This window comes from Oncorhynchus kisutch, linkage group LG26 (genome assembly GCF_002021735.2).
Source record: "Oncorhynchus kisutch isolate 150728-3 linkage group LG26, Okis_V2, whole genome shotgun sequence".
NCBI classification, from domain to species: domain Eukaryota; kingdom Metazoa; phylum Chordata; class Actinopteri; order Salmoniformes; family Salmonidae; genus Oncorhynchus; species Oncorhynchus kisutch.
In genome coordinates this window covers 13,241,106-13,266,981 of record NC_034199.2, presented here as the reverse complement: position 1 = coordinate 13,266,981, position 25,876 = coordinate 13,241,106, and the positions used below count along the sequence as shown (strand labels likewise).

At 41.8% G+C, this 25,876-nt stretch overlaps 1 protein-coding gene and 1 long non-coding RNA gene across 2 annotated transcripts; one reads left to right on the top strand and one right to left on the bottom strand.

Annotated features, from left to right (window-relative positions):
* Window positions 1-464: 464 nt before the first annotated feature.
* Window positions 465-22,706, bottom strand: xirp2b (xin actin binding repeat containing 2b). The gene is made up of 9 exons (XM_031805836.1): window positions 22,571-22,706; window positions 17,396-17,670; window positions 16,310-16,438; window positions 15,509-15,601; window positions 15,127-15,187; window positions 14,885-14,973; window positions 3,005-14,450; window positions 2,023-2,153; window positions 465-1,770 (listed from the first exon to the last, which is right to left on the bottom strand). Exons 2-8 carry the CDS (start codon window positions 17,453-17,455, stop codon window positions 2,062-2,064), a joined length of 11,970 nt encoding a protein of 3,989 aa, XP_031661696.1. The 5' UTR covers window positions 17,456-17,670; window positions 22,571-22,706; the 3' UTR covers window positions 465-1,770; window positions 2,023-2,061.
* LOC116357716 (uncharacterized) lies at window positions 8,515-25,029 on the top strand. Its single transcript, XR_004205641.1, has 3 exons — window positions 8,515-8,628; window positions 23,239-23,556; window positions 23,728-25,029. It is a non-coding gene; the product is annotated as an uncharacterized LOC116357716 (long non-coding RNA).
* The last annotated feature ends 847 nt before the right edge of the window (window positions 25,030-25,876 follow it).

The following is a 25,876-nucleotide window of genomic DNA, read 5'->3' as shown; positions in this document are numbered from 1 at the left end:
GAGCTTGTGTGGCCTACCACTTCATGGCAGAGCTGTTGTTGTTGTCCTAGACGTTTCAACTTCACAATAACAGCACTTACATTTGACCGGGGCAGCTCTAGCATGTCAGAAATTTGACGAACTGACTTGTTGGAAAGCTGGCATCCTATAATGGTGCCACGTTGAAAGTCACTGAGCTCTTCAGTAAGGCCATTCTATTGCCAATGTTTGTCTATGGAGATTGCATGACTGTGTGTTCAATTGTATACACCTGTCAGCAACGGGTGTGGCTGAAATAGCCGAATCCACTAATTTGAAGGGGTGTTCACATACTTTTGTATATATAGTGTAAATCTTAGCTTCACGAAATGTGTATGTGTGGAGAAATATTAACTTCTGCAAAACCTGTTTTTCATACAGTATGTTTCTATACAGATTTAGTATGAATGTTGTGTAAAATGTATGTAAAATAAGTCAATTGAGACTATCCAATTCAATGATTTTATTGCCCTTGGATCAGCAATACATTTGAAAGAATTGTTGTTGAGTAACCAGCCTGACAGGATGAAAGAATCAGGAATTCTCTTGTACAAAGCAAGGTAGTCTAATCTAAATCATCTAATGTGCAGGGCAAAATATTTGCTCTTTAAAATAGGATACAAATGTCCAAAACAAACAAGATTAACACCAATTAATAGGATATATACTGTATATATATATTAAAAACAAAGTATTTCCAAGATAATTTTTACTAGGCTGCACACCAGGTGCTAGAAAAAGGTCAATGTAAAAATGTTGATACTGTATGTTGAAAGAAATAGCCAAGAGAAAATGATGACTGTGTTCGAAACCTTCAATGGTCTCTCCATGGACTTAAACTAATTGATAAATATACATTTAACAAATTAAACTACATTACCCTAAAGATATTAGTCAAATATTTCTGAGACACATTGAACACATCAACATATTTTCGAGATCAAGTAAACATGAGTAATCTGAGTCAATTCCATGTGAAATCTGGAGCTAATAACGTCTTCAATGATCAATCTTGAATGACCAATGAGGGAGGCTGTGCCATTTCTAAGCATAACATTCCATGTTTCCATCTGTCATTCTACTCCTCTTTCACTCTGACCCTCAGTACTTTCCGATCCATCTGCTTCCACTCTCACACACCATAAATATATACACCATTTCTACCATTCATTCCCTTCGTATCAACTGCACTTGTCCTTTTGTCCTTCAGTCTCAGACTTTTCCCAGTTCCAACTGTTTTTTTGCCCTCATAGGTTGCCTTACCATCGACTGCTTGAAGTTTCTTCCGTTTCCTGTGGCATACATGATGGCGGTGGGAATGCTCTCTTTCAAAGAGAGCTCCTGGAAGTAGCTTTTCTGTGTTGTTGTTTGGGTGACTTTGGGGAATTGTCCTGTGGAGGCCATTGTGGCTTAGTCAGCTTTATGTCATCCTCTACTTTAAAGGCTTTCTGTGGGGAGTGGGCTTGTGGAGGCCACACAACAGATATCTTATTACAATTGAGTTTATTCTCGTCAATTGATTTCATAAATTCTTTTTCAAGGGTGTCCTTTTCTGTTGAGCCTATGCTGCTCTGTGAATACCTCCAATCAAGTTGCTCTGATGATGTGATGAGTCTGCCATTTTCATTGACATTCTTTTCATTGTGAGGTGTCTGACCAAATCGATTATCGTAGTTCCCTTTGGACTTGAATAGTTGTTTGTAGTGCGGTAAACAGTACAGATGTCCATGGAGAGAGACATAGTTGCCAAGGCTGGAGGAGACAGAACTAATTATTTTTCAAAACAGTGAAGTGTGAAGAAGGGCTACAATTAATTCCAACATTCCACAAACATGTCAAACTTTTTACTGCTTAATTTGCAAACATAACACAATAGAATTGGTGTCTTATGTGCAGCAACAAACTGTTGGGACCACAACCATTCAAGCACAGCTTACCAGTTCACAGCAAAAATCCACTCACAGTACTTTGAACTCCACTTGGTTTGGTTGATATGTACTTTACCTTAATTTATTTCTGCAGTACTCGCAGCAGAAACAAGATTTATGGAATTTTTTTCTGTCCGCTATTAGAGACTCCATCGGATAGACCCTCCTCCGACACACCGTGCAAAGCTCCGACTTGAGAACTCGAGTCTGCCAGAGAAAAGTGAACACCATTATAGCCTTTTTTTAATCACAACATACAATGACTCTGTTATTAAGAAATGTTATCAAGGCGTAATTACATGACCATGCATAGTATAGTAAATCATCAAACAGGCACAATCACATTATAGGCACAATCCAAAAATACATGATTTACTGATAACAAACAGTGTGCTGCCATCCTGTTAGAAGGTAACATATTATTTTATTACATTGGTTAAGATGGATTTTCATTGTGTTCCATGGTGTTTATCGCCCCCTAGTGGAGCTTACCGATATCTTAGAAAGACTACGGAAACAGGAAGTAGAGGATTCGCTCTGCAAGCATAAAAGCAGCTAAAAACAACGCTACGGTGCAGGTCTTTCAGTGCAGTTAATTTCTTGTCACGCTTCAGCCTTGGATTTTTTTTCTCTCACTATTCTGCCCATGAAATGCATTCCCATGCCAAACTAAACAGATAGCTAACAATATGTTAATTCAAGAAAAGTCCCGTCTTGGGAGTTTTATTGAAGATTTAGTTGTTAGCTATCAGTCTAGTTTTGCATTGGAACGCAATTCATGGGCAGAACAAACAGTGTTGACCCAATCGTGTACTTTGTGTTGGTTTTGAAGGTCAACAATAAGAAGGGTTGTATTTCAATTGGATCGTTACAATATATTGTAAATGTGTGAGATGCTATTCCGACATGTCATCATAACATGCTTAAGTCTTGTTCTTTTGCCATGTTTTATTCATTGACGCATTTGTTCTTTTTTCATTCACAATAATCTCTCTCCATGCAGGCACATTATTAACAGTTAGTTTAAGTTCTGTCATGCAGGCAGCACAACTCTTTACCAGTAACAATAGTCTTCGTTTGATGTGACACAACATGTGATGTTCTCTCCTCTGAGACACTGTAGCCGAGACTCTTGAAAAAACTCTCACTCTCTGTCCATGTTTCGTGGAAATTCCTCAGCAACTCTTCAGTGGAAGCCTCATCTGGGGTTTCAGATGGCGTCACCTGAGAAACTTTTTTTTTCACCACGTCAGCATATGAGAAGGGGGGATGGTCGGTTGTTACGCTCTTTGAGTGCTGGGAAACCATTGTGCTGCTCAGTGATCCAATCGTCTTGTTGCCTAATTCATCTAAGTTCACGAAATGCTCTGTGACTAACTTGGTTTCAGAGTCTGTTGGGTCTGCTGACATTTGTTGCACTTCTTTCTGGGAAGGCAGGGGCAAAATCTGCCCGGAGCCCCTCTGTGTCTCCTGGGTGTTCTCCTTCTTTGAACTCTCTGTTGTGTTTTCACTCAGGGTTGAATCCAGCTCATCCGGTTGATTTTTCTCGTCTTTGAAAGATGGACTTTGCTCACTCATTTCAAAAACATTTTTAATAGCCTTGATGTCCAAAGTAAGCATTTCCTCCTCTTGAGTTTTTGGATCTTCTATGTCACACTTTGTGTATTCTGTCTCACTCCCACGTCTTTCTCTCATTGTGATAGGCTTTCTGACATAAACTTTCTCTTCTGGTGTTTCAAATTTGTTGACTAATCCAGACAAGTCCACCTTTGGAAGGTTCTCCTTCTCTTGGTTTTCTGGTTCGAGCATCTCCATGTCTGGGCCCAAGCGCTCTGGTATGTCAATGGGATCCCTTCGCAAATAGGTCTTATTTACTTTAGCTTTATGAGTCTCTTCAAAAAACTCTCTCTTGTCCCTCACTGATGTAGTCACTATTGACGACTCTGACATTTCTGAAGCTTCCATCACTTCTTTTTCGGTTGACGCTGTAGATTCCACTACTTCAGTGCTGTTCTCTGCGATTTTCTCAGATGTGCTTTGTGTTTCATCCCTACTGTCTCGGTTTGTTGTTTTGGGCTCCTCCATGTCTGGGCCCAAGCGCTCTGGTATGTCAATGGGATCCTTTCGCACATAAGTCTTATTTACTTTAGCTTTATGAGTCTCTTCAAAAAACTCTCTCTTGTCTCTCACTGATGTCACTGCTGATGAGTCTGACAATTCAGACGTTTCCATAGCCTCTATGGCAGCTGACACCCACTGGTCATCCCACATAAATCCCACTTCTTCAGAGATTTTCTCTGTGATTTTCTCAGTTGTGTTTTGTACGTCTTCCTTCCTCTCTTGGTTTTCTGTTTCAGGCTCTATAATGGTTGGACCTAAGTGCTCTAGGACATTAATAGGGTCTTTTCGTACATAGGTCTTATTTATTTCAGCTTTTTGTGCCTCTTCAAAAAACTCTCTCTTGTCTCTCACTGATGTAGTCACTATTGACGACTCTGACATTTCTGAAGCTTCCATCAATTCTTTTTCGGTTGACGCTGTAGATCCCACTACTTCAGTGCTGTTCTCTGCGATCTTCTCAGATGTGCTTTGTGTTTCATCCCTACTGTCTCGGTTTGTTGTTTTGGGCTCCTCCATGTCTGGGCCCAAGCGCTCTGGTATGTCAATGGGATCCTTTCGCACATAAGTCTTATTTTCTGCCGCTTTTTGTGCTTCTTCAAAAAACTCCCTCTTGTCTCTCACTGATGTAGTCACCATTGATGAGTCTGACATTTCTGAAGCGTCCATGACTTCCTTATCCATTTGAGGGAATGACCTTCCACCTGTGACCTTCACAGCAGCCTTTTGAGCCTCTTCATAGAATTTTTTGGGACGTTTTTTGGCAGTGACAATTGTCTTCGCTAGCATTTCAGAAGTTTCCTCAGTTTGTTCCTCAATTTTGATCTGCCGATAGAATGATGCGGGGTATTCCACAATGTCAGATTTATTTTCTGTGACCTGCATAGGAAGTGGAACCGGAGGTGGCGTCACTCCACAAGAAAGCTGGGCTGTAGTATATTTTATCCACGCCAAGTTCTCTGCTCTAGAAAAGGTGGGAGAAGGTGTGGCCCTATTGATGTGTGATGTAGGAGGTTCCAATTTGCGAGGGGGAGGCGTTGGGGGAGTGGCTGGTCTGAGCATTGGGATAGGTGATGGGGTTATTCTCCGAGGTGAGGCCGTTCTCTGGGTAGATTCAATGGTAATAAAGGTGGGTGAGGGTGAGCGCGTCCGTAGTAAGGGTGAGGGTGCGCTACGATCAATAGATTTTACACTCCACTCTTGCTTTTTGCTTTCACGTGATGTCTTTTTACTTTCCAATTTTGAAGAGCCAATACTTATCTTGTGTATTTTTTGAGTTTCCCCACCAACAATGATCTTTTCAGAAGTAGGTTTACTCTCATGCTTCTCCAGAGTAGTGTGGGTTCCCTCTAAACAATCCTCAGTGCTCCCTGTTGAGGGCTTCGCAGGATCCTTTTGTGATGACTGGCTTGTCATTTTTCCACTTTCCACTTTCACTGGAATATTTCTGTATTCCTCCTTTGGTTTGTCTTGAATCTGCTGGTTTGAGGTCACCTCTTTCTTCTTTTGCGATGCCTTGACCTGTTTTTCGACTTTCACTGTTCCTTGCTCCTGGATACGTTGATGAACTTTGCTTTCATCTTTGCTTTCAGTGATAATCACTTCCTTATGTACCTGAATGTGCTCCTCTTGATGGGCTTTGTGCGTCTGCACTACAGTGATCTCCTGACTTTGAGTGGAACTTTCAGAAACAGATTTAGTTGATTCTGCAGAGGCAGCCGCATCTTTGGCTTTTGACCTCTTCTTCTTCTTCTTCTTCTTTCTTGTGGGAGTTGGAGTTGCTGGTTGGTTGTCATTAACAGCAAGAGCTTTCTGACTGTCCTCCTTGACCTTGACTTTGTCCTCAGTCTCATGATGCGTTTGCTCACTAGAAACCTTAGTGACATCCTTCACCTGTGAAATTATTTCCTTCTTAGCTTCATCTGGCTGTTTCATGTCTTTTACTTCTACTTTCTTTTCTTGCCCTTTGGCCTTCTTTTTGCCTGTTTTGACATTAGTTTCTGAGGTTACCTTTTCTACTTTAATTGACTGACTAGGAACCTTCTCGGGTGCTTGTGATACATACATATCATATTTATTTTTGTCTTCCAAGGGTGATCTGACTGCTTTGACAATTGTTTCTTGGGTTACCTTTTCTGTTTTGGTAGGCTGATCAGAAACCTTTTCGGGTCCTTGGGATGCAGAATTATCCTTGTTCTTCTTGTCCTCGGATTTATGGGAATCTTTCTTTTTTAGATTTCTGACATCTTTCTTGGCATCTGTTTTTGTATCTTCAACCTTTTTAGCATCACTGGTCGAGATCTGGACTTGAGAGGTGGTTTTGAGGTTTTTGACATCTTTTCTGACATCTTCATTCACATTTTCAACCTTTTTATCGTCACTGGTCGAGATCTGGACTTGAGAGTTGGTTTTGAGGTTTTTGACATCTTTCCTGACATCTTTATTCAGAGTTTCAACCTTTTTATCGTCACTGGTCGAGATCTGGACTTGATAGGTGGTTTTGAGGTTTTTGACATCTTTTCTGACATCTTCATTCACATTTTCAACCTTTTTATCGTCACTTGTCGAGATCTGGACTTGAGAGGTGGTTTTGAGGTTTTTGACATCTTTTTTCACATTTTCAACCGTTTTATCGTCACTGGTCGAGATCTGGACTTGAGAGTTGGTTTTGAGGTTTTTGACATCTTTTCTGACATCTTCATTCACATTTTCAACCTTTTTATCGTCACTTGTCGAGATCTGGACTTGAGTGGTGGTTTTGAGGTTTTTGACATCTTTTTTGACATTTTCAACCGTTTTCTCGTCACTGGTCGAGATCTGGACTTGAGAGTTGGTTTTGAGGTTTTTGACATCTTTTCTGACATCTTCATTCACATTTTCAACCTTTTTATCGTCACTTGTCGAGATCTGGACTTGAGTGGTGGTTTTGAGGTTTTTGACATCTTTTTTCACATTTTCAACCGTTTTATCGTCACTGGTCCAGATCTGGACTTGAGAGTTGGTTTTGAGGTTTTTGACATCTTTTCTGACATCTTCATTCACATTTTCAACCTTTTTATCGTCACTTGTCGAGATCTGGACTTGAGGGGTAGTTTTGAGGTTTTTGACATCTTTTCTGACATCTTTATTCACATTTTTAACCTTTTTATCGTCACTTGTCGAGATCTGGACTTGAGAGGTGGTTTTGAGGTTTTTGACATCTTTTTTCACATTTTCAACCTTTTTATCGTCACTGGTCGAGATCTGGACTTGAGAGGTGGTTTTGAGGTTTTTGACATCTTTATTCACATTTTCAACCTTTTTATTGTCACTGGTCGAGATCTGGACTTGAGAGTTGGTTTTGAGGTTTTTTACATATTTTCTGACATCTTCATTCACATTGTCAACCTTTTTATCATCACTGGTCGAGATCTGGACTTGAGAGGTGGTTTTGAGGTTTTTGACATCTTTTCTGACATCTTCATTCACATTTTCAACCTTTTTATCGTCACTGGTCGAGATCTGGACTTGAGAGCTACTTACAGCAAAGTGTGACTGCTCTGTGTATGCTGACGATACCTGTTGTTTAGCTGCAGTAACTGTCTGTTGCTTTGTGGAGGAAATAGATGTCTGGTGCTGAATGGAGGAGACTTTGGATGTTTCATTAGAGACAATATGGTGTTTAGTTGCAGAAATAACAGCAGATTCAGGGAGATTTTGCCCATTCCCAGCAGAGATCAAATTCATGCTTGAAGGAGTTTCTGAGATTTGGGCGTGCTTGGAAAAATCAGATGACATTGTGTCTGACTTGACATTGGTCACAGTCTTTTCAGCATTCTCTTGAGTGAAACCAAACATCATGCTCTTGTTTGATTGCTCCATTCTGGTCTCCTCAGAGGAGAGCATTTCAAGGGCAGCAGTTACTGGCTCATGCATGAAAATGGGACTCAGTGTAGCAGGCGATGTACTACCCACTTTCTGTTTTCTGTACTTTTTCTCTGCCTTTATTAATGGAGTTTTGAATTGAGTGGATTTCAGGAAGGGAGGGGGAGAGGGTGGATGTGTAAATCTTATAGGGGCAACATAAACTTTCTTTAATGGTCGTGGTGATTCTGGTGGTTTTGGGATTTCAGATGAAACTTTTGTTGATGAAAATGATGTTGATTCAATTTGAGTTTTGCTGATTTCCATCACAGATTTATTGGCTATGGTTGAATATTTCTCTGAGGTTGCATGTTGAATTTTCTGAATCTGACTGGTTGGCTCAAGTTTTGACACTTGGTGCAATACAGGACCTTTCACCTTTTTGACAGTAACTTTTGTGGCTTTAGCTAGTGATTGATGAGGTGTCTGGGATGACATAGAGTCCAGTTCATACTGTGAGGGTGGGGGTGGAAGGAAATCCTGTGTTGGTGGGGGAGGGAAATTATCAGTCTCAACAGGTGGTGGGGGAGGAGGAGTTGGGGGAGGAGGAAGGTCCAAGTCCAGCCTATTGATAGAGGAGGCTGGGGTTAGGGATGATTGATCATCACATGGAGGTGGGGGAGGGAGAGAAAGTTCAGACTCAGACAATGTCCGTGTTGGGGTAAGAACATTTGTTTTCACTTTGGTTTTATCTAGTCTGATCAAACCCTTTCTACTTGAATTGAGGTTACAGAACTTAGTCTCCAATGTTTTAATACCATGGTTTTGAGTGATGGTTGTGTGTTGTATTACTTCCGTTGATTGTTGAGTAGTCTGTGATTCAGATGTATTGATTGTGTTTTGAGTTGAGAGGGATTGATTCTCTGGTGTTGAGCTCTCTGTTTTGACTGAATTAGTCATCTTTTTTCCCCGTAGGTTTCTTTGTGCTTCAATGCTTTGAGACCTATTTCCTATTTCTGTCTCACTCTCAGTTTTGTTTACAACAGAACATTCATGGCTACCTTGCTGTGAACGTAATAGAGGGCTTCCTTGCTGTGAGCGCAATGGAGAGCTCGCAGGAACTTTGACCCTTCTAGCTCCCACTCTGATTTTAGGAGCTGCACGCTGGGCTGATTCCAGCAAGGATTTGATTGTGCCTTTAACATCACCCTTTATCACCTCCTCTTTCTCTGGTTGAGTTTGTTCCTCCCTTGCCTCTTGCACCTCATGTGTCTCGTAGAGTGATTTAATGGACATTTTCACATCACCCTCGAAGCTGGGTCTCCGTGTCATTCTTGGAGAAGCTGGTGGTTCCAATAAGAGCTCAATAGTGCCTCTCACATTTCCCTGAACATACATTTCCTGTTGACATGTCCTCCTGTCATTAGAAGCCTCTTGTAAACATTGCTTGGCTGTATGGATGTTACCCTTTACAATCTCTTCCTTCTTCATAGCCCTGACTGTTTGCTTTGCCTGCTCCAGGGATTTTAAGGTACCTTTGATGTCTCCAGGTACTAAATCTTCGATGACAACTTCAACTTTGGAGGTTGCAGATTTCTCTAGGGACCTCAATGCCCCTTTGATGTTGCCCCGGACAATCTCTGGCTTTTCCACCTCCTTGGGCCGTGTTTGAGCCAACTCAAGGTGCCTTCGGGCTTTGTGTATGTTACCTCTTACCACCTCCTCTTTCTCTACAACCACTGTCTGATTTACAAACTGAGACAGCGAGTTCATAGCGGCTTTCAAATCACCCCTCACAATTTCCTCTTTCTGTAGGCCATCCAGTGAGTGTGTGGGTTCAGTCATGAAAACCTTGACTGAGTTGTGAACATCTCCGCACACTATGTCCTCTTCATCTACTGTACGTTCAATTTGTGCTCGATTACTGTCAAGAATGAGTTTTGTCCCCTTTATATCTCCTCTAATAATTTCCTCTTTCTCTACCTTTTCAGGTAGAGTCTCATCTGGCTCTACCTGGAGTTGTTTGAGATAGTCAAGCGCCCCAGATTCAATGCAGGTGGAGTAAAAGTTCACGTTTCCCTTTTCGTTCTCGTCCACCTTTATCCTCATCTGCTCTTGGCTTTCTGGGTTGGATAGTCTTTGGAGTGCATTTCTTATATTGCCTTTGACTATATCCTCTTTTTCAACACTGATGTCCTCTTCTTTATTTAGGAGAGAATATATAGTCATTCGCACATCTCCCTTCTCATCCTCTTGAAGGAGTATACCACGTTTAGCAGATCCTCCCTCCTTGAGAAGATTGTTTACAGCTTCCTGGATGTCACCTCTTAATATTTCCTCCTTTTCCACACTGATGCCCCTCTCTTGGTTGAACAGTTGATGCACTGTTGTACTGATATTACCCTTCTCTTCTGACTCTACCACTACCCCCCTCTCAAATCTTTCCCGACGGTTCAAAAGATTCATCATAATGTTGCTCAGATCCCCGCTGATGATTTCCTCTCTTTGGATCTCTGGAGAATCCTTATTCATTAGCTGGTATTTTGCCATTCTAACGTCCCCAATTTCATCTGCTTCAATGAGTACTCCTTTTGAATTAACAATTTTCTGGCTATAAAGTTCTTCAAGGGTTCCTTTGATACTTTTACCCAGGATTTCCGACTTCTCAACACTGTTCTCATTAAAGTCATGGAACGGAGTTGTTTCAAACAGCCATGTTGTTGTCTTTACATCGGCTTTGGGGATTTCCTCTTGAATAACTACTGTATCTTCCTCATCTATCTCCTTTATATGGTCAAGGGGATTCTGTTCAAAGAGCCACACTGATTGTCTAACATCTCCCCTTAACACCTCCTCTTTCATGACCGTTTCTATTAAATTCTCTTCGCTCTGGCTACGTATTTTATCCATTGTTTGAGTTTCGAACATCCATTTTGCTGTCCTAACATCACCTTTCTGGATTTCACTCACATTAACTGTTCGCACAGACTTCTGTGACAGCACATCAGATTCAAAACGCTGTTTATTCATTCTAACATCTCCTCCTTGAATATCTTCAACAGTTTTAACTGACATTTTTATATCCTCGGCAATCGTATCAAGTGGCTGTGTTTCAAATCTCCACTTGGCTGAAGTAACATCTCCTTTCTGAACATCCTCCTGTGTGACAGATTTGATGATATAGACCTCATCTGTATCACTGATAGAATCAAGAGGCTTGGTTTCAAACAACCACCGGGACCCGATCACATCACCCTTCAATATCTCCTCGCTTGTGACAGTGGTGACCTCATGATAATGGCCCTCTTTGTCTTGAATGGCATAAAGAGGCTGAGTTTCAAACATCATGGTGTAGTTCCTCACATCCCCTTTCTCTTCCTCCTCACAAGTTATTTTCTGCAACTTTGTAATATCTATCTCTGAGGAAACCTCCTGGATTTTGTCTAAGGAGTACGTCTCAAAAATAAAACGACCTTTGTCCACATTACCTCCTTGTACATCAGTCACAGTGCGGGTGTCCAGAGTCTCTTCTTGGATATCACGTATGGCATCTATGGATTGGTTCTCAAAGAGCCATTTGCAGTTCACCACATTTCCTTTCTGGATGTCCTCTGATTGTGTAGTTTTGAGCCTTTGCATGAACTCCTCAGATGTTGAGGTCATGATATCAGAGGACTGATTCTCAAAGATATACTTCATTCTATTGACATCTCCTGACTGAATGTCAATCTCTGTAACCCTCTTAGAGCTCTCGTCCTCCCCTGTGATGTTCTCAAGATTCTCTGTCTCAAATAAAAAACGAGCCATTCGTACATCTTTGCCCTGGACATCTTCTTGGTTCACAGTGCATGTTTGTAGAACAGTTTCTGTTTCATCTCGGATAGTGTCAAGTGCCTGTGTCTCAAACAACCATGTGCATATTTTCACATCTCCTTTGTGTATCTCCTCACTCTCATTTTCACTCTTCAACTCCTCCTTCTCATATGGGACATTCATTAGTTTAGTCTCGAATAACCACTTACCGGTTTTAACATCCCCTTTTACAATCTCAACACTTTCCTTAGTTTTACTTTCCTCGTCTTCAATATTGCTGAAGTATTTAATTGCATCAAGAGGCTGTGTTTCAAACAGCCACTTGGCAGTTTTAACGTCACCAGACTCAACTTCTTCTTTGGATATTCCCTTAATAACTTGATAATTAGTGATACTTTCATCAAACTGGTCAATGGGGCATGTTTCAAACATCCATTTGCAGCTTGTTACGTCTCCCTTGACAACCTCTTCCCGACGCACTGTTTTTACCTCATGGTAATGGCCAGAGCTGTCTTGCATGGCGTACATTGGTGTAGACTCAAACAGATGTTTGTTAGATTTCACAGAGCCACATGTTACACCCTCCACGAGTATCTTTTGAGATTCATCCCATCTGGTTAAGTCTGTGGTTTCAAATATTTGCTTGTAGTTTGAGACATCCACTTGATCTATTTCCTCCAGGTTAATGGTTCGAATAACTTCCTTCTTTTCCTCTTGAATGTGCTCCAGGGGTTGACTTTCGAAAACCCATTTCTGGTGTCTCACATCCCCCTTCTCTTCATCGAGTCTCACCATTTTTTGTAGCTTCCCAACCTCAGCAAGGTCTTTTATATTGTCCGCTGGAGTGGTTTCAAAGTAATGTCTCGCTGATCTGACATTACCTCTGACAATTTCCGCCTTGGACAGGGCTCTAGCATTCGAATCATCTTTCAAAGTATCCATTGGCTGGGTCTCAAATACCATGCAATTCTTACGGACATCTGCATTGTAGCTTGTAGCTTGATCTTCAGTGAGATTTTCAAGGTTCACAGTGCGAATAATCCCCTTCTCGTCTCTTATGTCCTCTAGTCGTTCATTCTCAAACATCCATTTTTGGTGTCTATTATCACCCTTGTGTTTTTCAGCTGCCACCAACATTTTGAGGCTCCCTACCTCATTGAGGTCCGTCAAAGCTGCCTCAGGACTAGTTTCAAAGAAGTGTCTCGCAGACCTAACATTACCACCGATAGTCGGGGGTCTAGCATTTGCGTCATCTTTCAGAGGATCCATTGGCTGAGTTTCAAACGCTAAGCGGTGTTTTCGCACATCGGCTCCAATTATCTCTTCCTTTTGCAGCGTTGAGCTCTCCCATTCATCTTCATTAACGGAGTCTAAGGTCTTTGTTTCAAACAACCATCTACTCCGGTGAACATCTCCTTTATAGTTGTCTTCCATGGACAGGCTACACACAAGTTTCACTGGGGCAGCGGGTTTATTAGCCATGTCCAGGGCTTGGGTATCAAAAAGCCAGGTAGATGTTTTAGTGTCCCCCTTCTCAGTCTCCACTTTGCGTATAGATGTTATCTCCAACATCTGGCCTGACTGTCCCATGAGGACGCACATGAACTGAGTCTCAAATGTGCTTGTGATCGTCTTCACTTCTCCCTTTATTTCCTCGAGCACTGATCTCAGACTCAGGAGGTGACTGTCATCAATGGTCTCAGTGTGACCTAACGTTTCCATGTACTGAGATTCAAGCATGTGTATGGTAGAGCTGCCATCTTCCTGGGTAAACACTATCTCTTTGGTTAGCTCTTCATCGCCATGCATTTTGTTCAGGGTCTCCATGGGTTGGTTTTCAAACAACCAGGCTGCAGCACGGACATCTCCTTTGTCCAACGTATTGAACTTGTGTCTATATTTAGTTGAAGCTATGTTGTCTGATCCCAATGCATCCATGGGCTTGGTCTCAAACATCCATGCTTTGCTTCTTACATCACTCCCAACAATCATCTCCTGTTCCATGTTTTGGTCGTCATCCTCATTTGAGGCGTCGTCTTTGATGGCATCCAGAGGTTTGTTCTCAAACATCCAGCGCATTGACTGCACCTCCCCTCTGAGGATCTCATCCCATTCCAGGTATTCTTCTTCTGGGCTAATGCAGTCGTTGGGGCTGCTACCGTTATCCTCGTATATATACCTTGTCTCCCCCGTGAACTCCTCCTGACTCTCTGGTCGGGTGTTTTCATACTCAGCCACATCACTATACATCTCTAAGTTTTTACGCACCTCAGGATGTATATGCTTGTAAAGGCGTTTCAACTCATACTGGTTTCTCTGCCTGAAGTATTCCTGTCTACTGAGTGGACGTTTAGAAGGGTAAGCTGATTCCGGGGGTTCAGGTGAGTAGTAGCACTCTACTGGCATATCTGGACTTTCTGATGGGACCTGCAGTAACTCTGGGGGTGGAGGTGGGAAGTACTCTAAATCTTCTGGAGGTGGTGGAGGGAAATAGTCAGTGTCCTCGTAGTCAACTGCAATAGCAGATGTGTCCTCTATCACTTCAGTAGCAGGATTTTCCCATATATCACTTGCTGAGACATTATGTATCTCACTCGATGAGAAATTCTGTATCGCACTTGAGGAGAAATTCTGTATCGCACTTGATACATTTTGTATCTCCCTTGTTGAGACTGTTTTTTCTGATATATTTGAAGCCCAATGCGACCTATTGATGTCAGCTCGGCCAATCTTTTTGGGAAGAAAATAATTATTGGGGTCATTAGAGGTCCCCGACATGTTTAAAGAAACAACATTTACATGCAAACATGACATGTATAGCTTGTTTAGTATGCCAACTCTTTGTTTATCACAAATTGTCAATATTCAATCTCATCGTTATTAACTGAGATTGGTGCCCAAACATTGTTTGATAAAATCCTTTTTATAATTTTGAAAACAAGGGAAAAAACTTCTTAGTGTTATTTAATTAACAAGCTGCAATTACACATTAGCTACACTGCTACTAATTACCATTCAAATAAAGTTAATAACTTTTTTCAGCAATGGGGATAAAAAGCAGAAGGGTTTGTGTACAGTAACCTAACCCAAAATTATTTCAATTTTTGTCCGTTGAAATAAAATGTGTTTAAGACCAAGCATGTTAATTAACCATGTCGAATTACCTTCATTGGCTTGCTTGGGGCAGCTTCTTCAATGGTTCTCTCAAAGTGATCTCTTAATTCCTTGGTTGTAAGTCTAGGACCTTCCTCCTCTAAAGATTCAAAAATTGCAGAACAACATAATCCTACAGATTAGTCCATCTACTTCACATGATTGAATTTAGAATCATTTGAACAGTGCTTTTGATCTTAATGATGGCGCATAGTGTAAGATATAATGAGCATATAGTGTAGTAACATCCTACCTCTTTCATCATTATGGTTGTTGTCATAAACGGAGGTAAAGCTGTTTTCCTCATGTGTGACCTGAATCAGAAAGGCACGTCTATTAGAAAAATCCTCACCTATTTTGAAACGTATGGGGACATGGAAAGGGAATCTGTTTTATGTCATGGCGATTAACTGAAGAACGAATCAAGCCTTTTAGAGTTAATCCACTCTCTACTAGGTCTTCCTTGTTGTCAGTGTGCTGGCTGTGGTCTGTAGAGTTGTTCTCTAATAAACAACTGATTTAAAACACAGATTTACCATTGTTAACACATATAGCCAAGACAAACATATCTGGGTAGTCAGCACAGCTTCACTGTCATGTGATGAAACTAAGAAATCCAGAAGGTCAAAATGTACCTGTTCATCCTGGTGGAAAATAGCCTGCTGAGAGGCTGGGATGACGTCTCTGGAAGTGCTCCTCATTGTCACCTCAGAGTTCAATTGAACTTCCTGTGAGATGGAAGACATTGGGTGTCACACACAGGCACACACACACACACACACACACAGCAGGGAATGGCTCCCACTTATTGACAGCCCAGCACTAAAAGTGGCTGAGTTTAACGAATGCTCAAAGAGCAGCAGATAGACTGTGCATCACTGAAAACAATATGTGGCCTACTGCAGTCAAATTATACTAATCACAGACAATGGGAGGATGACAGACGAGGAGGACAATTCCATGGATGTTTCACCTTAAATCACACACAGCAGCTGTCACCATGCATAAAGGGACAAAAAAACGACTTCATTTGTTTTATGCCCCTTTGTGCCACTTCAGCTTAGGATTCCCAGCTATAGAAACAGTCCCATTCAAAGCAGCAGCAATTAGAGTGGGAAATCCAAGTGTTTTGACAGACAGTCTACAGTGATCTGCATGAAATCTAACATCTGTAACTTGAGCCTTTGGAGCACGACTAGGCAAAAGATAATATAGTAGAGGGCATCTCCCCAGCCTCTTCAATCATTCAATATTCACCAAGATTTGTGCTTGCTCACTGAGTGAGTGACTTCCACTCAGCAGGGGAAGTTAGGGCAGGAACACAGTGGTGTGGATGGATGGATGGCTGGATGGTAGGCTGGAATTAGACCAGCGTAGGTCATACTATATCTGCACGTTCCCCCATGCATCGCATTAGCCTGCATTAATTACAGTACCTGCACAGCTCTGCGGTGGAAGTGGAACTGGGAGACATTGTGCGATGTTGCAGTTTCCTGGTTCTCAAATTGTGCCCTGACGCTGGCGAGCCCCCCAGGCACAGAGCAGACCTCAGACTCCTCCATGACCTAATGAAGCAGTGGAACATCATTAGCTGCCTGCACTTCTACATGGCCTGGGATCAGACAGATGCCTAATAGGCTATTGAGCTTGGGTTTCATTACAGACTTCTGCAAGTTAATAGAAAATACTGGAGCAGCCATTACTTAGATTGCAGTGTGTTTACACACACACACACACACACACACACACACACACACACACACACACACACTTCAATGTATGCCTCCTGACAGCATGTGGCATTTTGTTTACACAATGGCAGAGCAATCTTTCTAGTTGGTTGCTTTTTGGGTGGTGCAACACAGCATGTTGTCCAGGCAGATAGTTGTTTTGCCCACCCTGCAGAGTCCAGTTGACAGCTTTGAGGTCTAGAATATGACTAATGGGATCCTGCAGGGGGCACAGATACCCCATTGTGTTGCCTGTCTGCTCCCATTTCCACTCTGAGCCCCATGAGAGGAGTCGTGCTTCCTTGGGCCTGCAGGGCCACTGAACTCTCCTACTAGTCAGCTGTCATCACTTTCCATTAATATAGCACCACAAAGCCATCAGTGGCTATCACAACAATCACGCCACTCTGACTCTTTGCATGATAGTGACTAATGTAAAACATGGTCATAATTATCTACTGTAAATATCCCGTATTATGCAACCTCATTAAAAATGGAATGGTCGTACAGTCACACATGACATGGCAGGGTTAACAGGCATGATGAAACACACGCACACACGATTAATAAAATATGCATTTAGCTCATTATAGAATGGACACAAAGAATTCAAACACTTGGAAAATCAACAAAAATAAATTAGACTTTTTTAAAAATCTTATCACCGACATTGTCAGAAGCCTCTAAGGTTAGAGGTTTGTCGATAAGTCTATATGAGCTAAAACTGGTAATTGAAGAATACATTGATAAATGTATGACCATTTCCATAGTGTAATGTGTGTGTCTGCATACCCCGCTGGAGAAGGCGTTGTCCTGCTGCTTGGAGACAGCTGCCTGCTGGGACATGGCCATGGGTACGATCAGTGGGATCTGGTGTCAGTGGCTCCTGCTGTCAGTGGATCCCGGCGCCAGTGGGATCTGGTGTCAGTGGCTCCTGGTGTCAGTGGATCCCGGCACCAGTGGGTCCTGTCAATGGGATCTGAGTCTTCAGAGTGAATCCTGTTCCTCTGGTTTCACAGCTTCCTCAAGAAGTCCTACCCTGGTAGTCACACCTGCGCTGCCAGCAGCTAAGGGAACAGCAGTCATTAATTATAGCATTTATACCCCACAGCCTTATGTTGTACACCAGGGGTTCCCAAACGTTTTTGGGCCTGCAACTTAATTTTGATCCCCAAACAACAATTGCATCCCACCATGTGAAAAACAATAATTAAATTGGTACTATGACAGTCTGTTACAAATGAGTCTGACAGTACTTTTGACAGTATTTCAATCGGAAGGAAGTGTGACTGAAATGCATCAGAAAGGTATTGGGAAGTTCAGAAGATCATCAGGCAATCATTTTGTATGATATTCTGTGTAGAAAATAAACCTCATCATTGATAATGTTATTTTTCCCCCAGTCCGATTTAGAGCCTGGTCTTGTCCACTCTCTTCTAATGTGTCCTGCGCGGCATTGTAGAGGGAAACAGAAGACGCATACGTTTTCCTGAGAATCTTATTTTTCATTTATCTTTATTTTGTATCTTAAACCGTTCAGATGATAGAGCCACTGTAGGCAGGAAACAGAAACTGTTCTGTTTATTACAACCACATTAGCTTATATTGGAGGTTACTGACATAACCCGGTTCTTTGAACCAAGCGCAACATTTCTTTTGGGGAGAGGGGTTTCTCTTGTGATCCCATTATTATAATTTTTTTAATCAGGTGACCCCACATGGGGTCGCTAACCATAGTTTGTGAAACACTGCTATACACAATATTATGGTTTGACTAGCCTATATCACCAGTAGATAATTTACTATACACAGCTAGTGTTCTCTTTGACCATCATTGAGTTTCCATGGGGGCAATTATAAACATGCATATAAAAAGAGGTGCATTACTCTGTCAATAGTCTCGCAAGCCGCTGCACAGAGCCAACATTCACGTAAGCTTGCGAGGCTACAATATCAAGACTTCTCTCTCACCATTTTAAATAGGGGACACAGATTTAAAAGAAGCAGATCTATTTTGCAGCTACAGAGTACATTTATAACTGGAACAGTGCAATCACATGGCATGCTTTTTGACTGTAATCTAGAGGCAAAAGGAACGCACACCTATTTAGGCGAGGTGCTGGCTAACAGAGTGGAACATTTCAAAAATAAATAAAGGAGAGCCACACACTCTAGGAGCTCAGATGTCCCCCCCCCCAAAACAATTTTTTTAAGAAGCATTCTTGGTCGTATTCTCACGGGGCAGAAACCTCAGAGATCAATTGGTAAACTCTGATTTACCACCCCAAGACATCCCTGGACAACGTCTATTTGCGCCCCTACTGGATGGAAATGACAAGTGTAATGGCTGCACTCAATGCAATGGCACTTAAAAATGTAGATCCTTCAAAACACCCCCAAACAGGGAAACAGATCCCAATCAAAGGTGTTATCACATGCTCCACTAAGGCAGTTATTTATCTTATAACTTGTCTTTGTGGTAAAAATGATGTGGGTAAAACAAAGCATTAATTAATAATATGTAACTCGGAGCATCGTAGCACCATTAGGTGCAAAAACTCGACTTTCCCAGTTGCGGCCCACTTTTTGGAAGAAAACCACTTGATTTCGTCTGTACGTTATATTGGCATCGAACATGTCACCCTCCCTAGGAGAGGGGGTGAACTGGACAATTTATTGTTAAAACGAGAGGCTGCCTGGAACTTTAATTTAAAGACCCTTGCTCCCTTTGGTCTCAACATAGACTTTGAGCTGAAGCTATTCTTGTGATTATTGTGATTTTGCTATTGTAAATGTTTGTAGGCTTATGTAGCGAAATTGTATCTATGATCGTACGCTATCCATTTATGTTTTTTGTATGCTATTTTAATATATGAGAATTAACCAATGACATCAGGCCACACCCGGCCATGATTACAGACACCTGTGTGTGTCTTTTGACACTATATAAATGAGTCACCCCGCAGTGTTTGTCATTATACCCTGATGAAGACAGCTTGTCTGTCGAAACATCGGACATAAAATGTATGCTTTTGACTGTAAACATGCATAAGAGCAAAAAGGCAACTATGTTTTAAATATAGCTTACAAGGAGTTTACAGTACAGGCATTACTATAAAATAAGGGTACACAAACATCCCTGTGAATGACTGTCAAATGAGCTTTTAAATCTAACATTGACAGAAGACCAGCGTTTTCCAAACTCAGTCCTTGTGACCCGAAGGGGTTCAAGTTTAGTTTTTTGCCCTAACACTACACAGCTGATTCAAATGATTGAAGCTGGATGATTAGTTGATTATTTGAATCAGCTGTGTAGTGTTAGGGCAAAAAAAACAAATGTGCACCGCTTGGGGTTCCGAGGACCGAGTTTGAGAAACCCTGTAGTAGACTATTAATGTGTTCTGTAATCAACAGCATGTCATGGATAGTGGGTGAGTCATTCTGTATTGTAACTGTTTCTTATACAGTGACAGCACACATCCAGTACAAAGGGAATTCACAATTATATTTTCCATGAGAATGCAGGTGCTCTAGTGAATAAGACACAGGAGAATCATTCAAATCAATTACAGCCATTCCAGTGGATGGTAAATTAAAGACTGGGAGAATACAGATGTATGTTGGTCTGTGTGTAAAACATGGTTAGGGTAATGACTCTCTGACACCTCAGACTGTTAACACTCCACACATAGCACCAAGGCTAATGTGCACTAAGCCAGCATGGACACCTCATGGGATGGCTGTACCTCAGCTCTGGTGTTCTGGTTTTAGGGAAGCGTGGACGTACAGTTTCACGTTGCACTACAGAAGCACTAAATATTATTTGGGGTTTGTAGAACATACATTATCAAAGCACCGTAAACCTGGTTGCAGGTTTTGTTTTTTGCCCTTGCACTACACAGCTGATTCAAATTGCAAAGCTTGATGATTAGTTGATTATTTGAATCAGCTGTGTAGTGCTAGGGCAAAAACCAAAACGATCCCCAGGACCGAGTTTAGGAAACTCTGCCGTAAAGCATCGCTTTGGAATCCCGCAGGGGGCACTCATTAAGAGTAAAGTTCTCATTCACAATCATTTCAGGTTTTCGAATTGGTATGCGGTGTGAACCCTAATCAGCATTAATCCAATTAAATACAGATTCAACATGCATTAGACAAAGTCGGGTCTCTGAACAGCCGCAAATGCTACTTTATCAAACTGAATGAAAACTCCAGAACACCGTCAGCAAAAAAAGAGTCAGGCTGGAGAAGATATTGCACTTACGTAATATGATTTATGACAGCAAAGCACATATTGAATCCCTATATCAAACACTATTCATAGCTTTAAATGCTGTGAAGTTCTCTGTCAACGGGAACATGTCAAATCAGTTATTTTTTTATTATTCTTTTTTTAAATCTGAAGGATAGGCCTGCTGCTTTTCAGCCGCAAATAAATAAGTATACCCTTAAATGAACCGTGACTAGTAACCTATTTGTGCACTAACCTTATTGGAGTCTATAAACACTTGATCAATTAAGAGGACAATTAAAACATGCTGATAGGCATAGATAGTCCTGCTGGTGTCTGATGCTGTTGATCAGTACAGCATCATAGGATTGTGTGGACAAGCAAAAACAGTCTCTGACCATCTATTTTAGTCCTATTTTTATTCATGATTGGCACGCTAGTATAAACCTATGACCCTGTAAAGAGGGGTGGGAGACAAGCATAGATATGTCCCAAAATAAGATAGGTTTCCTCATCCGAAACCATAAATCCTGGTAGCTTCAACATACTTGACGCCACAAGAAAATGGTTTCTTATACTGTAGGAGAAAGTTCAATGTCTACCATTGCCTTTTGCAACCATAGACCAGCTATGTTTATTATGGCTGTGTGAAACTTTGAGACCAAGAAATGTGTCAACAATCTTGGGATATCTCGTGACATTTTATGTTCAGTTGAGAGCTCACATAACAGGAAAGTGAAGTAATGTAGGCACCAACTACCTGCAAAAATACATCAACACTATTTTAAACGTTGCTGGCCTGCAGAGTCGTATTTCTTAGTAAGAGCTGGAGACAAACAGTGAGGACAAGATTTTTAAAGATTGGAAGACCCAGTTCCAGAATCCGGACAGTGTCCTGCCTTAGGCTTAATATAACAAATCTTTAGTGCACCGATGGTGGCATCCGAGGTCATACCATAATGTTCGTACATTCATTTCATCAAGTGAGTTGAATTATTTTGGCCATTCAACACTTTCAGTCGTCTATGGCAGCAATTACCTTCTGAGGAACAGTTATCAGACAGACCTCGCTTTTGATATGCAGAACTCAAAAGCTATATTGAACTAAGCTGTGGTCTATGACAGATCTACTGCTATCAGTGATTACAAAACAAGGAATGACAGTCCGTCTACCTAGTCAATGAGGCTACAGAGGCAAATCCAGTATTTTCCAGGGAAAAATGCAGTTTACATTACTCAAGGTTAGCTTACGGTCTGAATCCAAAATGTAAAATGACAATACTTCTGATTGGCCTATTAGTTCCGAGCAAGGACCGCCATAACAATGTCTGCTTTGTGAGGACAATAATAATGCTTTCAGTGGGGCACAAGAACAAAACCTCCCCCCTCAGTGCTCCTTCTAACTACTAATTATTTCCATGCATTAAAAAACATAATCAAATACTGACACATAATGAACCCATGGGAAAAGAGAACTCAGGTCTGCAAAGCACGTTGTTATTTCTCCATATTGATTCCACTGTTTAACTTCCTGACGGCATATTATTGACTGAAATCAAATGAATGCTACATTTATTAAGAGTCAAAACGCCTTATGATGTACAAGAGTAGCAAACAGAGGCATTTATGCATGCATCAATGAATCCCCTTTGAATGGCTTACGAACAACAACATTATGTCGAGGTTTAAAGACCACCCAAACAACACAGGCATAGTTGCTCCAAGATGCCACCTACCAAGTCGGTGTAGAATAGAAAAATATAACTCAAGACGATAGAATCCCACTGGAAGGCCACTAAAACCCCTGGACCGTAGGATGCCTTTCCTCACCACAAGTCCAATCCCTTTTGGTGTTGGAGTCCCGCTCCAGCAGTACGTGATCACCTCTGTCCAAGGAGCAGACGGTGACAAGCTGGTTTTATTTTAGACACCCCGCCCCCTTTTTTTAGAGGGTGAGGCCTTCGTACCGTCCATGTCAAGTCTGCAAAATCGACATGTAAATACTTCCTGTAGGCCACCATCTTCTACAGGCCACTCTACTAATAAATCAGATCACTGCAGTTTCATCATCACAGATTCCATCATAGCGCACTGTCCACTCTGCCACTACAGCTGTCATGACCCATCTTTATATGCCAAAACCACACACATTCAGTCCTATATGTAGTGCTTTAGGTATCTCTACCCTTCTACAGTCTTAAATTATCCCTCACAGCGTGAGCCGCTGGATTCTAGGAAAGTGCTGCTCATTTGAAATGATGACAGTTAATGTCAGAGAGAAAACAGTCCCATGTGATGTGTCGTCCAGGGGTTTTGAATGGGGTCAGTGGTTGATTTTTAAATGCTAAAAGCAGACATCGCAGGAGACAGCTCTCGCTCCTCTCCCTTGTCCTCTTTTGCCCAGCTGGAGAGCAGCGGCGCCAGGCTGACTCTGGTATCCCTGAAAGCTGGGGATGTGCGGAGGCCAGACGAGGCAGACATGCATCACTGCAGTGCTGTCTACCCCACGTGTAACCCACACCTGCCCTAAAGAACCACGTCTGCCGCATTCCTTCCGCCCCCACTCTACACGGAAGCCTGAAACGCAAGGAGATCCTTCAGAAACACAACACCCTCCGAGGATTCTTGATCATGGAGACGGCCTGAATTCATTTCATACAGGTCTCTCTTCGTGGCTTGAGTAAATGTCCAATCAACAAGTCCGACTACTCTTAAAGGGCAGGTAGGTGCCGAGGTGTTGGTGTATTCCTAGTCAATCTCAGTGAGTGAAATAAACTGACAATGTAAATACATTCTGCCAACTTTCAGTGAATTGATTAAGCCTCATGTTATTTTCATAGCAGGTCTTTTTTTTTGTTCTGCTTCAAGTTTTGTCTTCCCTGATCCGTAACAGAGGGGTAAGTCATGCAGAGCGGTGGAGAGGAGGCAGCCTCAGAGCCAGTCCACCGTTCCCCACCAGCAGAGCTCATCAGCTGGACCCAGCCCCTCACTGGAGATAAGAAGTGACTTCCATCAGACACTTAGAGCCTTTACATATCACTGAACACATGCCAAGTGTGCCAGGACAAAGAAAGACCCAGTCACAGTGAACAGGAGGAATAATGAACTGTTTCAGAGGCAGTATCTTTCCATGGGAGAAGTGCCAAGATGTCGTCCATGCTGCCCGCCGGTATATGCTACAATGAGTTAGTTTATCTCGACCCGACAGCTTTAGTATACAGTAGATCAGAACCTCAGGTACATACTGTAGGTAACGGGTGATTATGTAAGTGTACGTTTAGATTAAGCTACCAGTGAGGACAGATAAGTACACGATGCATAATATTTTACATATGAAAACTATCGAAACGGGTCTCAAGGGAAACTGTAGCGTGAGCCTATTCATTGTCTTTTACATACAGGAATGTCTTTACGTATTTTCCTGTACATTTTCCTTTCTGTTGACTATTTACTGCAAAGAAGACTATGTAAATCTTCAAAAGAGATGTACATCTTTCTAGAGGAGCTCGGGGGAAAATGTGCGAGGGACATGTTCTATGTGACAAAAAAAGTCCTCCTGCCAGGGAGACGAGAAAAGTCCAGGACTGCTCTGTGCAAAGCATTTTGGGATGATTAACAGACCTACACATCCTGTACCTTTTCAAGAGAGACGAGGGAAACATGTCTTCAAGCTATATTTCTATAAACAGACACTTGGTTAAAGCACAACGTGTTTGGTTCTGCTGACAGGGTTAAGAGAGTTCAGACAGTGTTAAGACAAATTCAAATCACCAAAGAGCTTGGTCTCATGTATTTTTGGCGCGATCTGCTCCTTTTGTAATGTATTTTTGTATGTATTACAAGTCATCCTGATAGTCATCAAATAGAGTGTCTAAATCTGTACACGACTTAACTGAACACAGTGGGATTTTTTTTGACTAAAATCTTTTTTTACTTGATTCGCTAGCTTTTCCTACTCTGTCTGAAAGAAGGAGTGGGCAGTAACTCAGGTAGTATACAGGTAACTGCAAAAGCTAGTTATATTTTATGAATGTCTTTTTATTATCATAAATTGTACAGTTGGCTTACAGTTAGATGCAGACCAAATTAGAAATGCATGAAAATGTGCATGAAGCAGCATTTTCCTCTGTAATGATCATGTTTTAGGCTGCGAAACATCATCATATTCTAGCTAATAAAAACCCATTTGTTTGTTTAATGTTGATCTACAAAAACACTGTTGTTCTATTTTGAATGCTAATGTTTTCCTGACATTCCACAATTACATTGCGAATGTAACCTTCCTCCAGGGCTTTTAGTACCACAGTTTAATCATTGGAGAATCACGCAGAATGTCGCCGGTGTTAATTAAATAGCCCTGCCATCACCTACATCAACTGAAATTACTATATCGTCACTACTGTTATGGCTGTGACCTGAATGTCACCTCTTTCCCTTGTCTGGTTTATGTGAAGTGAGTGACGATCCTGCACACTGCAGATAATGTCTGAGCAAGGAATTAGTTGCACATTTCAATTCCAGGGTTTCAGCGATACCACCATCTGGTGGTCTACAACTGGCCATCGTGTTAGGAATTAGCATCCCCGTCAACACCACTTCAGCATAATACGGAGTGCCCACAGCTGGCACCTCAGAGAGGGATTTCACTGCCCGTGTCCAGCCGTGGCCACTCTCCCAGACTGGTTGGCACATTGAGCTATTTTACTAGCCTCCTCACAGCGTCTGTACAGCAATTGCTGCTGCAATAGAACTGCTTTGATTCTGGGTCTAGAAGTGAGAGTGTTGCTGGTATTACTGCTCAGTTCCTTGAGTCCAACAGGGCAGGCAGACGAGAGGCAGATACAGTAGATACCTCGGTGTGGTGCATCACAACGAGGTGAGATGCCATTACATACAGTATGCTATTAGAAATGGAAAACGAAACGACAAGGTGTCTTCGATGAACCAGTATTACACACATCTGACTGTATGACTGCGATTGACACCACACTAATACAGTAGCAGTCATAAATAAACATGCCGCAGTATAGTACCAAACGACT

Excerpts from the sequence above, each read along its gene's own strand:
- xirp2b (XM_031805836.1), bottom strand. The coding sequence starts at position 17,455 with ATGGCCATGTCCCAGCAGGCAGCTGTCTCCAAGCAGCAGGACAACGCC. Across the intron at positions 16,439-17,395 it reads ACAACGCCTTCTCCAGCGGG|GTCATGGAGGAGTCTGAGGT; the intron begins GTATGCAGACAC and ends CTGCTTCATTAG. Across the intron at positions 14,451-14,884 it reads CCCCAAGCAAGCCAATGAAG|ATTGGCCGAGCTGACATCAA; the intron begins GTAATTCGACAT and ends CTTCCCAAAAAG.